General features: G+C 40.0%; 1 protein-coding gene across 3 annotated transcripts in view; it reads right to left on the bottom strand.

The window, feature by feature from the left end:
• The window catches only part of PDE8B (phosphodiesterase 8B), a 79728-nt gene that overhangs the window by 18178 nt on the left and 45045 nt on the right, over window positions 1-16505 (bottom strand). For all 3 annotated transcript variants that reach the window (XM_066180766.1, XM_066180767.1, XM_066180765.1), the window contains exons 5-10: window positions 15306-15363; window positions 10689-10777; window positions 7921-7999; window positions 7300-7440; window positions 5817-5905; window positions 5345-5405 (exon numbers count right to left, since the gene is read on the bottom strand). In XM_066180766.1, coding sequence (XP_066036863.1) covers window positions 5345-5405; window positions 5817-5905; window positions 7300-7440; window positions 7921-7999; window positions 10689-10777; window positions 15306-15363 — 517 coding nt within the window. The remainder of the gene's footprint in view (window positions 1-5344; window positions 5406-5816; window positions 5906-7299; window positions 7441-7920; window positions 8000-10688; window positions 10778-15305; window positions 15364-16505) is intronic.

Raw genomic sequence — 16505 nt, 5'->3', positions numbered from 1 at the left:
ACATACCCTTTTACTTCAGATGAATAATTGTCAGTGCTTGACATTGTAATTACACCTTATTCAGTGCACATAATATTTAGGAGTCCATTACTGTCATGGTGACTGGTTCCCCTGACCAAATCCATTACCTGCCTGTAGCAAAGCACTAGATTGCATGGAAGCATGAAATCCATGGTGCAACCTGTCAGTTAAAAGGAGACTACAACAAGTTTGTACTTGTGTGCTCTAAGTGTCTGTATCAATTTGTGACAGTGCATGCTGCAGGGTCCTCATGGGGTTATTCAGGAGAGAAAGGAAAAGAATGATACAAATTGTCTTTTCTGTCATTCTTGCACACCTTTTGTTTTCTCCTTTCTTCTGCGGGGGGAGGCAGGTAAAGAGGGTGAAAGAAAAAGAAGAAAATGGAAAGGAATGAAAACCCATAAAATTCAGGCATGGCTTTTTTGTAATGAATTTAAAAAAAAAAACAAGAAAAGGAAACCCTTTGCTTATGCTCCCTATAAATCTTGTTCAGGGGAGTGTAAGAACTGACTCTTCCTCCCCCCTCCCCCCCCAAAAAAAAATTGAACACCTCTCTTGTAGCCACATAGAAACTCTCAGAGAAATAATCTCATCCAAACAGAGTAAGGTTAATGAAATCTCATCAAATATGGTACAGTGATACAAGGCATTACAACTGCTTGTTCTGGCCTCATCCTGGAGCTTCTCTCAAAGCCAATGGATATATCTCTGTCTACTGCACAACTGGCAAAAACATAGGCACAGTCCTCCAAGTGCTGTACTAAAAAAATAAACCACATTTCTGTTCTGAATGCTTCTCTTCTCCTTCTGCAGGCATGGCCTGAAACAGCTGTGTAAGGTAAGTTATGAGGGCAGTTACACAGTTAATCTTGGGTCAATATGTTCTTGAAAGAAACAACACCTCTCTTGTAAATTTATGAATGTGAAAACACTGGACTCCATCCTGCCAGGTCTCAAATTGACAATGGCAGTATTAATAATTACCTAGGCTCAGCACATGGGAATAGTCACATGAAAGTCAATCCCCACTCATAAATCTTCACTGTAAGAATGCTTAATGTTCTTTTAGATTTTTTTTTTACCATGCATAAATTTAACATGCCAGGTTTTTCTACATGATAAATCTGGCACAGAAATACATGAAGGTTCCAGTGGTCTCTGATTTCCCTTACAGAGGCTGTTGGTACTGGTAAAAAACACATAGACATTGTTTAAGGTGAAACAGTGTATAATCATGTAAGGATGTTTTGAAGTCAACATATACTGTCTGAGTGATGAGATCAAACTGTTCAAAATTACGTTGATACAGTGAAACATTAGACATTTGCATCGAAATTTGAATTATGACAGCTTTTACTGCTCTGTAACTTAAGTAAATATTTCATTTGATTTCCTTTTATCCTTCCATAAAGACTGATCTGTGGCTTGAAAAGGAACCTTTTTTTTTTTTTTTTTTTACTGTTAGGAAATGTTCTACAGCTCCAAGTATTAAGGCATGGATATTAGGAAAACTGCATTGTCCAGGATCTCCTACAGGCATGAGATATTTCTGTGACAGAAGTTAAACATAACAATAACATAGTTCTGTCAGATGCACCTTGTTTTTTTCCCCAAGGGACCTTAAATCTCCACAGATCATACTTTCTGTTAGGCTGCAGTCTTCAACCTTTGTGGCTACAGACCTCTGTATCTGTGGAGAACCTTTTGAAGGCCATATTCCCTGGGATCACCAACTGTGTAAATCTCCCCAGGTCTATAGCTTAATTTACCTAAGTAGCTTCTCATGAACCAATACAAAAAAGACAGGAATGGATGGTACTTTTCAGCAGTACAGGAGAATATGAATGTCGCCTTGGACACAAGTCCTTAAATAAGATTTGTTTCTTAACTTCTCTTTTTCTCACTAGCAAGGAGAGGTTTATGGGGCACATGAAGTTCAAGGGCAGCCTGGGCTGCAGCAGTCATGAAATGGAGAAGTACAAGATCCTCAGGGCATTGATGAGGGCACACAGTAAATTCACTATGTGAGTGGAGCTCAGGAGAGCAGACTTGGGCCTCTTCAGGAACATGCTTGGTAGAGTGCCTTGGAATAAAGCCCTGGAGGAAAGAGGGGCCCAAGAAACCTGATTAATATTCAAGGATCACCTCTTCCAATTTCAGGAGTGATGCTTCATAAATGGAAGAAATGCCAGGAGGCCTGTGTGGATGAATAAAGAATTTGTTGAGAAACTCAGACAAAAGAAGGAGTGTAAGCAAGAACTGGTAGTTAGGAAAGGTATTTAGGAAAGCTAAAGCCTGAGAGAATTAAATCTTGCCAGGGACATAAAGGACAACAAGAAAAGCTTCTGTACGTACCTTGGTGAATTAAAGAAAGATTATGGAAAATGTGGTACCTCTATGGAAGGAAAGAGGAGATGTGGTTACCTGGGACACATAGAAGGCTGAGGTACTCTCTGACTTTTTTGCCTTGGTCTTCACGGACAAGTGCCCCAGCCACATTCACTGCCCGAGTCACAGGAGGTAAAGGCAGGGACTAGGAAAATGCAGACCACCCACTGTAGGAGAAGATCAGGTTTGGGAACATCCAAGGAACTTGAAGGTGCACAAGATCACAGAACCTGATTGGCATTTGTGAGTCTTGAAGGAATTGGTGGAGGAAGTGGCTAAGCCACTATCCATCAGATTTGAGAAGTCATGGCAGTCCAGTGAAGTTTCCAGTGATTGGAAGTGGGGAAATTTACTTGACTCTCATTTCTAAAGATTAAAAAAGAAAAAGGAAAACCCAGGGAATGTCAGGCCAGTCTCATCTCTGTGCCCTGAAATTCATGGAGCAGATTCTCCTGGAAACTATGCTAAGGCACATGGAAAATAAGGAGATAATTGGTGACAGCAAGCACAGCTTCCACTAAGGACATACCATGCCTGACATATTTGATGGCTTCCTACGACAAGTGGGTAAGGGAATGCCATTGAACTGTATCTGTGCAAAGGATTTGATGCTTCCATGCGCACCCTTGACTCTACAGTGGAGACACCTGGATTGGACAGGTGGACCACTCAGTGGATAAGGAATTGCTCCTGCTCCAAGAGTTGTGGCCGATGGTTGGGAGTCTGGGTGCAGAGGAGTGATGAGTGGTGCTCCTCAGGGGTCTGCACTGAGACCTGTATCACATCCCAGCCTCTTTGCCAGGGACACAGACAGTGGGATCAGGTGCACCATCAGCAGGTTGGTTGGCTGATGACACCAATCTTTGTGATGTCACAACTGCTTGAGGGGCCACAACACGCTGGAGGGGAGGGGTCTCCAGCATAAGACATGGACCTGCTGGAGCAGATCCAGAGAAGGGCCACAGACCTGAACAGAGAGCTGGAGCACCTCTCTTATGTGAAAAGGATGAGAGAGTTTGAGTTGTTCAGTTAGGAGAAGGGAAGACTCTGGGAGGTCTTTTAGTATCCTTGTGATTACTAAAGGGACTTACAAGAAATTGAAAGGAAATTTTACAAGCGTGTAGTGATAGGACAAGGGGGAATGGTTTTAAACTAAAAGAGGGTAGGTTTAATCTGGCTATCAGGAAGAAATTCTTTACTGCGAGGGGGGTGAGACACTGGAACAGGTTCCCCAGAGGAGTTGTGGATGCCTTGTCCCTGGAAATTCAAGGCCAGGTTGGGTGGGGCCTTGAACAACGTGGTCTCGTGGAAGGTCATCCTGCCTGTGACAAGGAGGGAGGAATTAGGTGATCTTTAAGGTGCTTTCCAGCCAAATCAATCTATGATTCTATGATTCTTACTGATTTAAGCAGTCCAATCTACAGGGCAAAGAAGAACAAAAGAAAAGGACTTTTTTCTTATATCCCTACTGCTGGTTTTTACATATGAGTACAAGTTTGTAATACTTATTATCTTGCATCAAGAATATCATATAAACACCCCCCCGTACCAGTCTTTCAGCTGTGTATAATATAGAGAAAGCCATCAGATTACATCTTACTTTCAGATTGGCATCAAAGCAACTATAAATGAAACAGCAGTTATGAGGTTTAAACAATGAATTAAAAAAATACATATAACTTTATCACTACTTTTTATTATAAAGCTCTGTGTCACTCTAGCCTGAGCATTTAAAACATCCTGCGACTGTAATGATACTTTGCTGCTAATATTAAAATACATGTTTTAGTTCAAAGATAAAGTCAGTTTAAAATACTATGAGTCTTATTTTCAGCAATAGACATGCAAAGTTCTTCCAAGAATTATGCAGAGTTCTCCTTGACTTGTTACTACCTACCTCCACAAATTTTTATTTGTGCAAGGAGGATAGTTTCAACAGTCAAATATTACCATCTGTGAAATTCATTTAGCAGTAGTGGTGTTCCAATAATGTGTTAATATTCAGTATTGTTCTACTCAAGAAGGGGTAGCTCGACATACAGGTGACTTTCTAAATATTTTTCTTGCCTTTAAAAGTGTCTTTACCCACATCACGGATATAAGCACATAAAATTCTAAATAGAACAAGATACATAACCCCTCCCCTAAACAACATGGAAACATCCTATTTCCAGAGCACATGCTTGGTCTAAAATGTTTCCAGCCACTTCCTGTGCCTCTCACTTTCAATTTCACCCCTAAAGTCCACATGCCAAAGAAAGACTTCACTCCTTTGCTCACATAAGTCCAGACTTCTTTATTCTACAGGGCACTTACTAGAGTATTTTTGGGGCAAAGAATGTGATATGATCATTTGCCTCAGACACTGTCAGAGGGAGGAAACCAGGAGAAGATGACAGCAAACAGCTCCCCACGCCACCAGGTTTGTTGCAGGAGCAGCTGGTGTGGGTTTGTGTCTGGACTGCAGAGGCCCAGCTCAGCTGTTACTGCTGATTTACTGGGGTCGTGGCTGGAGTGGCAGGTGTGTGAAGTCTCAGGGCCAGCATAAGGACTACACTTAATCAAAGTACCACACATTGTCAAACCTTGGGACACTGAATATAGGTCATTAGTTGGCATAAATACACCAGATCAGACAGGCAAAAACAGCTCTACAAAAAACTGAACTCCCTTTGAACTGTGGTCTGTGTTGCTCCACAGTATCGTGGACTCAACTGTCATATCCATGCTCCAGAAAATGAAAGATGGTCTTCTTCTACTCAGGAGTCCTGCAAACGGTGACTAATGCATGCAAATGTTGAAGTTTTCTTGATTGCTCCAACAATCAGTGAGAATCTCATTAACAATATAGATCACAGCTTCTTGGAAAAATTTATAAGCCAAAAAATATCAGTTCACTAAGAGCTATGAAAATCACATGAAAGAAATACGATACCTGTTTGTTGTTCTCATTGGTACAATGCAGCCTTTTAAGGGACACAAAGTGTCTTATTTTCCTAGCAACAGAAATAATTTGTTACCATATCAAATCGTAAAGAGAGAAGTGAAGTGATAAATTATTATTTTCTAAAGGAGAGATCTCCAAGCCCTCAGGAAAACAGATAGCAAGCCCAACCCCAGCAAGACAACTGGGTGACAAGCACTCCTTCAGCATAGCATTGAGGTTTTTGTCCCAGGACACCTGATCCTTCTGTTGGTCCAGGAATTCTACTGCATATCTTGGAGCTGAATTTGGCAATGTGTTCGTTCAGAACCGCAAAGGTGGGAACATGTACAAGCACACACACAAACACAGGGGTTGACCAGTTGATAAATACATGGAGGTTCATGTCAAACTTACAGATGCAGAAAGCAGAGAGAGGGCCCTAAAACCCAGAAAGCAATTATGTTCCAGACAAGTTAGTTACCCTCCTTGACCAACCACAGGTGTTATCTTCACGTGCTGCTGGATGCTGTCTCCGGATTTTCTCCTTGCGTGGTAAACTCCTTGCCATTCCTGAAGAAACAGACAAACCAGAGACAGCATCTGAGCATACACAACTTGCAGTCAAATATTTTTTTATTATTGCATAGTCCTTGTGTACTAAATTATCATTTTGATTTTGTGGTTGTCTTTTTAAAAATTGTATAAAATCAATGTACTCTTAAGTATAACAGAGAAAGAGAGAGTGAGCAGCAACTATTCACCCAATGGAGAGCCACACCTTTAACTACCATAAGGACAGTATAACTATGTTCCTCTTGGGAGAAGGTATTTTTTACAAGGAACTTTACAATTTTTACAAGGAACTTTAGGTATCATCTGTTTAAAGAGCTGACAAACATTCTTCCTAGGTGCCTCCATTAGGAGCAGTGGCTGCAGCGCATCCCGAGGATATCCCTTGGCACCAGCAGAAATGAGCCCTGTGCCAAGCACCATTCATCTTTGAAGTTGTCAGTTGTCATGCAAAATATATGCTAAATTTCAGAAGTCCTTGATCTAAAGACGTCCTTCAACTAACCTCAAAGAGGGAAGACCTTAGGGAGGGAACTACCTGGCAGCAGGGTAGGATTAACTTGGAAAATGGGTAGAAGGTGCCTTTGAGCAGACAGTGCTGGCTGCTGGGCAGCCCATATAAATGAGGAGGAGCACAGCAGAAGTGGCCTGTAGGTATTGCTAATGAACCAAGGTGAACCTGCAAGCAACTCCAGACAGTGACTCACAAAGCTCAGATCACTCCTGGATGTGACTCAAAGGTTGAAGATCTCCCCAAAGGTCTTGAAGCAGAAGGTGAGACAGGGAAGGGTGACAGATAGTTCTGCAACCCAGGGGAGGTGGGATAAGAGACTGTTGCATGTGTTAGGGGAACATATTACCAGGCCCATCACCGCAAGGACAGGAGCTCACAGTGCACTGCAGATATTCTAACTTAGTCATTAGGAAAGCAATTGGCACCCCTCTGGATGCCAATACATTTTGGTTCTTTAAGTATGCAGTCAGTGAAGGCTCTGCTGTTTGACAGAAGTTACACATTTTGGTTGGGTGATTCTGGCATGTGAGAGACTGACTGAGACTGAGACTGAGACTGACTGAGGGACAAACTGTTACATTCCAACTTAAAAAGCTCCATGGGCTCTAAGCAGAACAGAAACACAGAAAACATTCTGATACTGATCTTAACCCAGGAAATCAGCAGGAGTTCAGGCAGATCCTAAAAGCAAAGCTAACGAAATCTGTAGTCACTTGTCTGTGGCATGGGCTGTTGTGCTTAGATATCTGAGAAACAGAATTCTGGTCTTACATGTGTATTCATGAAGAACATACCTTGCATTCTTTAACTTACAGCAGTAAAAACCAAATCAGAATAGAACTCTATAGCAATTCCACATGTGTTTGGTTTATTTTCTTACCTTTCCTTTTTTAATAAATTTGTTTATGTTGTCCAAAAGATCTGCAGAGTTTTTGTCACTTTTAGGTAGTTCAGTGAGCTCCTTGCCAATAAGTTCTCCCTTGCAGTACCCCATCATCCTTTCAAAGGCTGGATTAACATACTGCCAAAACAAAGGTACATTAGGACAATATCAAAAAGAACTTATTTAAAGTCTAGTAAATTATATATAAGTATCAAAGTGTGACAAGTTATATGCTAAGGCCAAAACCACACACCCCTACAATTCACTGTTTCCTATATAAAAACACTATGTCTTGGTGAAACATTTTATTCAAGTAGGAGGCAGAACAGAGAAGGAAATATGCAATTCATTAGAGGGCACAGAAACAGAAGTAATGCAGGCTTTACCAGAAACAACATTAATGAAAACTATCATCTAAATGAAGTTACAGAAGGAAAAGTCTTAAAACTGCAGCAGGCATCAGTATTCAGCAACCAGAAATTAAGCAGTTCATTGTACAAGACTTTCTAATGGGCAACAAAACTACAATACTGATACAAAACAGGCACTACCGAGCCAAGATCTTTTTGGGGTTCCTTTTTCCAAATTCTATAAAATAGTTAACATTTTCTCCCCTACCTGAATGACATGATCTTCACTGGTTATTTCTACGGCTTCCTGACAATGGTCTAATGCTGTAAACACTGCATTACAAGCCCTGAAAGTAGCAAATGATTAGCACATTAATTTCATTGTCAGAACATTTTGTTCACTATAAATATGTGACTAAATTGTACTTATTGATAGATGAACCACAAAGTAGCAGTTGTTTTGACTAGACCATGTCACTGTCTTTATTATGAATTTTTCAGAACATCCAGCCTCAGATGTCCCTGTTGTTAACGTGCTTTTACTGCAGATTACATTGTAAAAGTGCTCTGTGTATGTTCCGTAGTACTGCAGCACCTTAATAGTATGCTTGTATCTACACACATGCTCTGAACAGCAGGAACTAACAATGAGCAGCAAAAATAACACATCACTATTACATCAGAAAGTTTTGTGATTATTAAAGATTGGAAACAAAAATCACGACAGCAGATATATACAAAGTTTTCAATACAGCAAATAGATTGGCAGTATCAAAGAAACTGTAATACAACACAGTTAATTTGAAATAATTTGAGTCATCTCGAAGTTCTAGTCCAAAAAATATCAAATTTCCTTCTTCCAAGTAATAATTCAGTGACTTGATTTCCATACATTATGATCTTTCAGGGCTCAGATGATTTTGTTACACATTTTTTTTCAGGGCTATCCTTGAACTAATGCAGGAAAGCAAAAGCCTTACCTTCTTGCTACAGAATTCAAATTGCTTAAATTATGGTTTACACAGGATGGCATTAACTTTAATATAGGCTTCTAATGTTAGGGAAAAATGTATGTCTCATAGAATCATAGGACGATTTGGGTTGGAAGGGACATGAAGATCATGTTGTTCCAAGACTCTACCATGGCCTGGAAGAATGAATACTAGAAGAAACAACTCAGGCATGCTTGCTTTGATAGATGTCAGTACCTCATCTTTGATTTGGTCGAAAGACAAACTAATGATCTATATAAATCTCATTGCAGAGAGGAAAAACACACCATGCATAAACATTCCTGTACACAGTTATTATCTAATGGGAACATCTTACTTCCAGGCTGCATAGTAGGGTTTGAATTAATACCACTGACTAGAGAATTAAGAAATCCAAGACATTGCTACTTCTGCTTATTGTAGATGTAACTCAAAACAAAATAGGATATACAAAGAGACATACACAGAAACACAGATATGCAGCCATGTGGATGAAGATCTGTAGGAAAAAGTATTTTATACAGAAGATGACAGAAGTTTTTCTGCTTATACAATACAAGGAGTTCAGAGTGTAATTTTCTATGTGATTTTCTAGCCATTCAAGCTGGTTACCAAGTGTGATTTTGTGCTGTGTGAAGGAACTAATACGTCCCAGTGATAGATGCCTGTCTGGTGATACCAGACGTAATTACATAGACTTTCTGTAAGAAAACACACAGACATGTTTGTTCTATTCAAGCCTTAGTATTTTCATTTGATCTGGCAAGCAAGCCAGCAAAATCACAAGTTTAAATGGCCCATATCCCCTCTAAATAGCACACAGATTAATTAGCACACAGATGTCCAACCAAGTTTCCAACCAGAACCACCTATGTGGAAAAATGGAGTCCATGCTAGGAATGGAAAGCCACTTCTGACCACTGACATGACCTCATCTACTGCTCTCTGGGGTTGGTGATACTTTTTCACCACATTTCTCTTGTGTCTGAACACGTGACATATCCTGAGTTTAATTCTATCAACTAACTTTCTGCATTCTCCTCCCTATCACTTTCACTACACACCCGTGTAGAAGACCTGCAGATCAGCAACAAGTGGCACAGACATGAAGTGCAGCACTCTTTCCCCCACTTAATTAAACCACACAAATGAAAAAAAAAAACAACCCAAAAAACACCTGAATGTCATAACCAGTATCAGTTCTGATTCGTTTTTAATGGCATCTGCCTAAAAGGACAGAGGTAAGGGAAGACATTCCTGCTGAGTTTTGGAAAACAACTATTAAAATTGTATAAGTGAAAATTCAAAATTTTCCCCTGAGATCTTATTGTAATTGCAGTTTGCATGCAAGAATATGCAATCACTCAAAATGTGAAGTCACTTTTCTATCAGTTTGCAAAGAAAAACTTTGAAAAATCAACTTCTTAATACAGAGACACTGAAACATGTAGAAAAGTGATAGTATTTTCTGTAGATGGAACTGGAATCAATTTATGCCACAGAGAGAACATCCCCCTCTCTGCATTTCTTTCCTACAGTTTTATATGGCTGCATTGCAAAAATATCTACATGCAGGCAAAAGCACCTATGTGAAATATAGAATTAGTCACATTAAAGAAAAAGTGAATGTGGGAATGAACGTCATTTAACTTCTCACTAACATATAAAACTGCTCCTGGGCTGCCATGTCTTGGGCAAGCAAGAAAATAAAAACTCAGAGCTGAATCAAGATTGCATTCAATTCAAGTCTTTGAATATATAAGCTCAGACACATGAGATGAAGAATGACTTCATGAAGTTTTACCATCACGTAAATTCACAGCCCACACCTACACTGACCAAGATTTCTCAGGGCACCAGTTACTAAAGCACTGAGTTAATCCTTTACAAAATAGCAGAAGGAGAAAATATAAAAGTGCAGTACATAAGTTAACATACAGATGCAAAGCACACATATGTGTAGCTGGGAAGAGGCAGAAAGCAACATGACACAGTTATTTAGAGCAGGAGGTTGATGCTTGCAGTTTCTCACACTTGCACGTACCGTAATTTGAACTGAGATCTCACTTCCCCATGCTCTATTTGGACCAGTTCATTGTAACAGGCAGTTATGCTGCTGTTCTCCATGAATTGCTGGAAGACAAATCAAGAGTGCATGGAGACAGGCTGGAATAGTTTTAAATCGTTATTTCTGTCTCTGCATCTAACACTTTTTAAGACAACACAAATCAAGTATGAAAATATGCTAAATCCTTTACTGGATTTTCCAGTTTGGTTTTAGCAACCCAACAATACTCTAAAAACTCCCCCAAAACAGTCTCACACAAAACCAGTATTGCCTTGGTGTTTTATTTTGAACATCAATCCTTAATTCAGAATGGAAATGGAAAACCTCAGAGACATAAAACATACATGAAGAATAGGGAAGGGGGGGGGGGAGAGGGGAGGGGAGGGGGAAGGAAGGAAGGAAGGAAGGAAGGAAGGAAGGAAGGAAGGAAGGAAGGAAGGAAGGAAGGAAGGAAGGAAGGAAGGAAGGAAGGAAGGAAGGAAGGAAGGAAGGAAGGAAGGAAGGAAGGAAGGAAGGAAGGAAGGAAGGAAGGAAGGAAGGAAGGAAGGAAGGAAGGAAGGAAGGAAGGAAGGAAGGAAGGAAGGAAGGAAGGAAGGAAGGAAGGAAGGAAGGAAGGAAGGAAGGAAGGAAGGAAGGAAGGAAGGAAGGAAGGAAGGAAGGAAGGAAGGAAGGAAGGAAGGAAGGAAGAAAAAGAAAGAAAGAAAGAAAGAAAAGAAAGAAAAGAAAGAAAGAAAGAAAAAAAGAAAGAAAGAAAGAAAGAAAGAAAGAAAGAGAAAGAAAGAGAGAGAAAGAAAGAAAGAGAGAGAGAAAGAAAGAAAGAGAGAGAGAGAGAGAAAGAAAGAAAGAAAGAAAGAAAGAAAGAAAGAAAGAAAGAAAGAGAGAAGAAAGAAAGAAAGAGAAAGAAAGAAAGAAAGAGAGAAAGAGAGAAAGAGAGAGAAAGAGAGAAAGAGAGAAAGGAAGAGAGAAAGAGTGAGAAAGAGAGAAGAGAAGAGAAAGAGAGAAAGAGAGAAAGATGAGAAAGATCGAGAAAGAGAGAAAGAGAGAGAAAGAGACTAGAGAGAAAGAGAGAAGACGAGAGAAAGAGAGAAAGAGAAGAAAGAAAGAAAGAGAAAGAAAGAAAGAAAGAAAGAAAGGAAAGAAAGAAAGAAAGAAAGAAAGAAATTTGGCATTTGTTTCCAAGCAAATATTGCAAATATTGCAGCTAAAGCTCTGGAAGTGAAGTAACTTTGCTTCACAAGTAATCTCACTGAGCTGTCACTGTGAATTCAGAAGTGCACAAAAGTAAACAAAGGAAGAAGCTTGACTATAGTGAAAAAAACTTTTACTCCAGACAGGAGACAATGTTCTCTGTCTGTTAGGTCTGAAATCTCTTGTGCTTGCTCCTGCTGAAATCAGAAATTTTATGTTGCTACAAAAGAAGTAGATTCTCTGACTTCAGTTAAATTGTATTGACCAATCACATGCACAGACTTTAGTTATCACAGGAAATTCCCTGTGTTGTCACTAGTTCTCACAGCACAGCTGCAGGCACAGTCCAGAGCAGCCTGCAAACCTCCAAAGAACAGCTTTCAAGAACTCTGTGCTTCTGTCCTGCATGAAAAACTGTTTTGGAGACAAGTGGCTTAATTCCAAGTTGTGAGCAAAACGTAAAAAAAAAGTAAAATTAAAAGCAACTGTTGGCATGGGTCTGTTCCACTCCTTAATGTTGAGATCTTAAAATATTTCTGCAACTTTCACTTCACACACTACAGAATGCATGGGAAAACAAAAGGTACAGTATCAAGTTGGCAGAAGCAAAGGTGCAAAGAATGTGATTTTTGCATATCAAACTGCCTGCAAACAAACTTCTACAGCAGTGTAGACTGAGATTTTCAGTTTTATGGTGCTCCTTTAAATATTCAAATACATTTGTGCTAAATTTAAAACAATAAGAACAAATCTATCAATAATATAAAATTTATCCATGATAAATTTATTATTAAAATAAAATTATATCCATGATGGCAACATATTTTATGAAATAGACTTACAAGGATGTACTAAGGCTCTTTCTAAACTGAATTTTATACTGGTGCATTTTACTGAAAAAATTTAAGCACTGCTGTTCACTGACAAAACTCTTGGCACAGATCTTTTGCTAAGAATCAAGAACTGCAGCTTAACAAAGTGCTAACCATGCTCTTAGCTGTTGTACAGTCTTCTGCAGATGTACAGAATCACTTTATCTAGTCCAAAGTGCTGATGCTGGTCATTCACTGGCTGACTCAAAACTGAGAAATCAACTGCGACACGAAAAGAGCAAGAAACATTTTCTAATCTGTGCTCCTAATGTGACACAATTCTAAGAACATCTCTGAACTCTCAGATATTAGAAGGCAGACAAAACACTTTCTTTTAAGAAAGTTTTGTATTTATGCAGTACATTTTGATTAAAGTAACACATACTCTTAAATTATTTTTTACTTCATTATAATGGGATTCCACTGTTCTATACAGAACTTAGTACAAGCCACAAGAGCTATAAAACTAGCAGGAATGCATCCTTCTTTTTGCTTAGCAGTAAAAATTGATTTTAATATTAAAGACCTCTTTTATTCCAATCCAGAAAGTTTTAATAGTATCTGGTCAACGAGAATCAACATTTTTGTAGGAAAAGAAGTTCAAAATACAAGACAAGGTTGTAATTCAGTAACTGGAAACATTAAGATCTCCTGTTTGCTGATTTCAATCATAGCTAAAAATCAGTCAGGAAGCTAAATCACATATTCAAATTAGCCCATCCTAAGTAGGCCACCACTATTACATTTATGAGGCTGAGAGGAAAAAAAAAATCAGCATAATTAATGTACTGGATTAGAACAGCATTAATACACAAACACAAAACCTGTTAATAATATAGAGGGAAATCAGATGTAACAAAACAGACCTTTTTGAGAAGAAGGAGGAAAAACCAAAAATAAGTCAGCATAAAGAAAACTTACGATTTAAACAGGTACCATTTTCCAAAAATAAATTTCATTTTTCCTGCTGAGAAAGAAACTCCCCACAAATACTACCTCTCTGTTTGAAGAGAGGTATTTTTAAATCTTTGTGTGGTAATGGATTTAGTCCCTACTGATCCCCATCCAAGCAAAAATAATTCCTATGTCCACCCCACAGCAAAAATAGAAACTTTGATATCAGATGTGTTTTAAAGTCTTGAAAATAATTCCAATGGGGATTTATTCCATTATGCAAGCTCTCTGATAAATTTGGGACAGCAAGAGAGAATAGTTAGTGCAGCTGTCAGGTGCAAAAAGATTTTTCTTTCCAAGGCAGAGAGAACCACTGAGCCACGTCTCACAGCCACAGAGTCTCCTCTGACTTTTCTCCGTACTGCACCTAGTTTTAATCTAGCTCACAAAACACATTGCCCTGCATCGTGTTCAAATGAAACACTAGACCTGAGAAGTAATAAACTGTTCTTTGAAAAATATTAAAGCCATAGAAAGACACAGAGAGAGAGAGAAACTACACTAACAAAGCACCAGCATTCTTGGGTTGAACCTTCTCTTAGACTCACATTTCTAATTTTCTGTGTGCTTTAGAAATGCTTTGGCCCCACAATACCCCTGCAGTATAGGCAAAACCTTATACCTCTTTTTTTGGGAGATGATCTGAAAATGGTAATTCTGGTTCATGGTCTGCTGTATAAACAAACTTGGACTGAATGTGAGTTAACTCAGACACTGGACTCAATATGAGCATAGGAGAATGAGATTTTGCCTGGGTTAATTCCCTCTTTTCCCTGATTTTCCTTACTACAGGTAATTTTCCTAAATATATGTATATTTAAGAAAATATATACAGATAATTCTAACTCCAGATGTGATTTTATTGCTTAAGTACACATCCTTCCTTATGAACGGCTAACTTAAAAAATGCAGCTGGTTTATTTTAGAGTAACATAACATTAGTATCCATCCAAGCCACTCACACAAAGACTGGGAGAGGGTAAGCAACCTAGATTTTCAGAGATGAGAGCTCCTGCCTTTCTGCTCTCTCCTACAAAGCCCTTTGAGAAAGAGTATGAACAGCTATCTTCCCTTCTGCTGCTTGTACAGGAGTGTCTCTAGCTCCGTACTGAGAAGAACTGGTGCAAACCAACATAACAGACATAATGGGGGAAAAAAAAATCTTCTTCACATCACGTGCTGGACCAGATTCGTAGTCCCTTCAGAAGAGAAACCCCAGCAACCTTAGACAGACAGAGAGGTCTGGGTGACAAGTCAGCACACTGTGATATGTTAATCAGAGTCTCCCAGCCTTGTTCTTAGTGCAGTCATAACACCCACCCACTACCCAGGCAGACCACACCAAGGTAATCTCAGTACAGCTCCTATTCTGAAAGGACTAGCTAGATCACAGACCTTTTTGTTTTATGTGCTTCTGGAATACAGTCTTGAAAAGAAAACTAAATCAATAACCACTAGTTTCTTAACAATAAATTTCTGACAGAAAAGGATTGGGTAATTTTCAATTTGAGGAAGCAGAAGGGTCTGTAATTTGTGAAGCTACTATGTTTTCTATATTACATAGGCAATTTATACACACCCTATCAAAGCCTGCATCAAGAAGGGGGAGAACGGAAGACTCTTCTTGGTCAGCAGATCTACAAAACAAAATCACAGAACCACAGAATTATTCAGGTTGGAAAAGACTGTTAAGATTATCAAGTCCAACCTTTAACCCAGAAGTGCTAAGACCATCATTGAACCACTTCCCAAGTGCCACATCCACGCATCTTTTAAATACCTCCAGGGACAGTGATTCCACGTGTCCTGGGCAACCTGTTCCAATGCTTGCAACCCTTTCAGGGAAGAAATTTTTCCTGATGCCCAATCTAAACCTCTCTTAGCACAACCTGAGGCCATTTCCTCTTGTCAGATGCCTTGCTACCTGGGAGAAAAGACTGACCCCCACTTGGGTATACCCTCCTTTCAGGTACTTGTAGAGACAAAAAAAGTGTCCCTGAGGCTCCTTTTCTCAAGGCTAAACACCCCCAGCTCCCTCAGCCACTCCTCACAGGACTTGTGCTCCAGACCCTTCACCAGCTCTGTTTGTGTTCTCTGGGCACACTCCAGCACCTCAGTGTTGTTCTTGTTGTGAGGGGTCCAGAGCTGGACACAGGATTTGAGCTGTGGCCCCACCAGTGCCCAGCACAGGGGGACAATCCCCACCCTGCTCCTGCTGGCCACACCATTGCTGAACCAGGCCAGGATGCCACTGGCCTTCTTGGCCACCTGGGCACAGCTTGGCTCATGTTCAGTCACTGTCACCAGCACCCCCGGGTCCTTTCCAGACACTCTGCCCCAGCCTGTGGAGCTGCCTGGGGCTGTTGTGACCCAAGGGCAGGGCCCGGCCCTGGGCCTTGTTGAACCTCACCACCATGGGCCTTGTTGAACCTCACACCATTGGCCTCAGCCCATGATCCAGCCTGTCCAGATCCCTCTGCAGAGCCTTCCTGCCCTCCAGCAGATCAACACTCCCACCCAGACTGGTGCCACCTGCAAACTGCCTGAGGCTGCCCTCAATCCCTTGCCCAGGTCATTGATATAGAAATTAGGCAGGGCTGGTATATTATTTACCATAAGGGGACACAACACTTGAGGATTAGATGGCATGAATCTGATATGGTTCTCTGAACACAATGCACTCAGTGAGAAGAGTTTTTCCTTAAATAAATACATAAAATCACACTGCTACAGAAGTTCGTGCTACAGTCTTCTATTATAGTTATTTGCAGCTTTTATA

The sequence above is a fragment of the Chamaea fasciata genome, unplaced genomic scaffold (assembly GCF_029207755.1).
Source record: "Chamaea fasciata isolate MVZ Bird 193981 ecotype frontalis unplaced genomic scaffold, bChaFas1.0.hap1 SCAF_4, whole genome shotgun sequence".
Lineage (NCBI taxonomy): Eukaryota > Metazoa > Chordata > Aves > Passeriformes > Sylviidae > Chamaea > Chamaea fasciata.
Note: the sequence above shows the minus strand (reverse complement) of the source record. Positions and strands in the feature narration are given on the sequence as shown.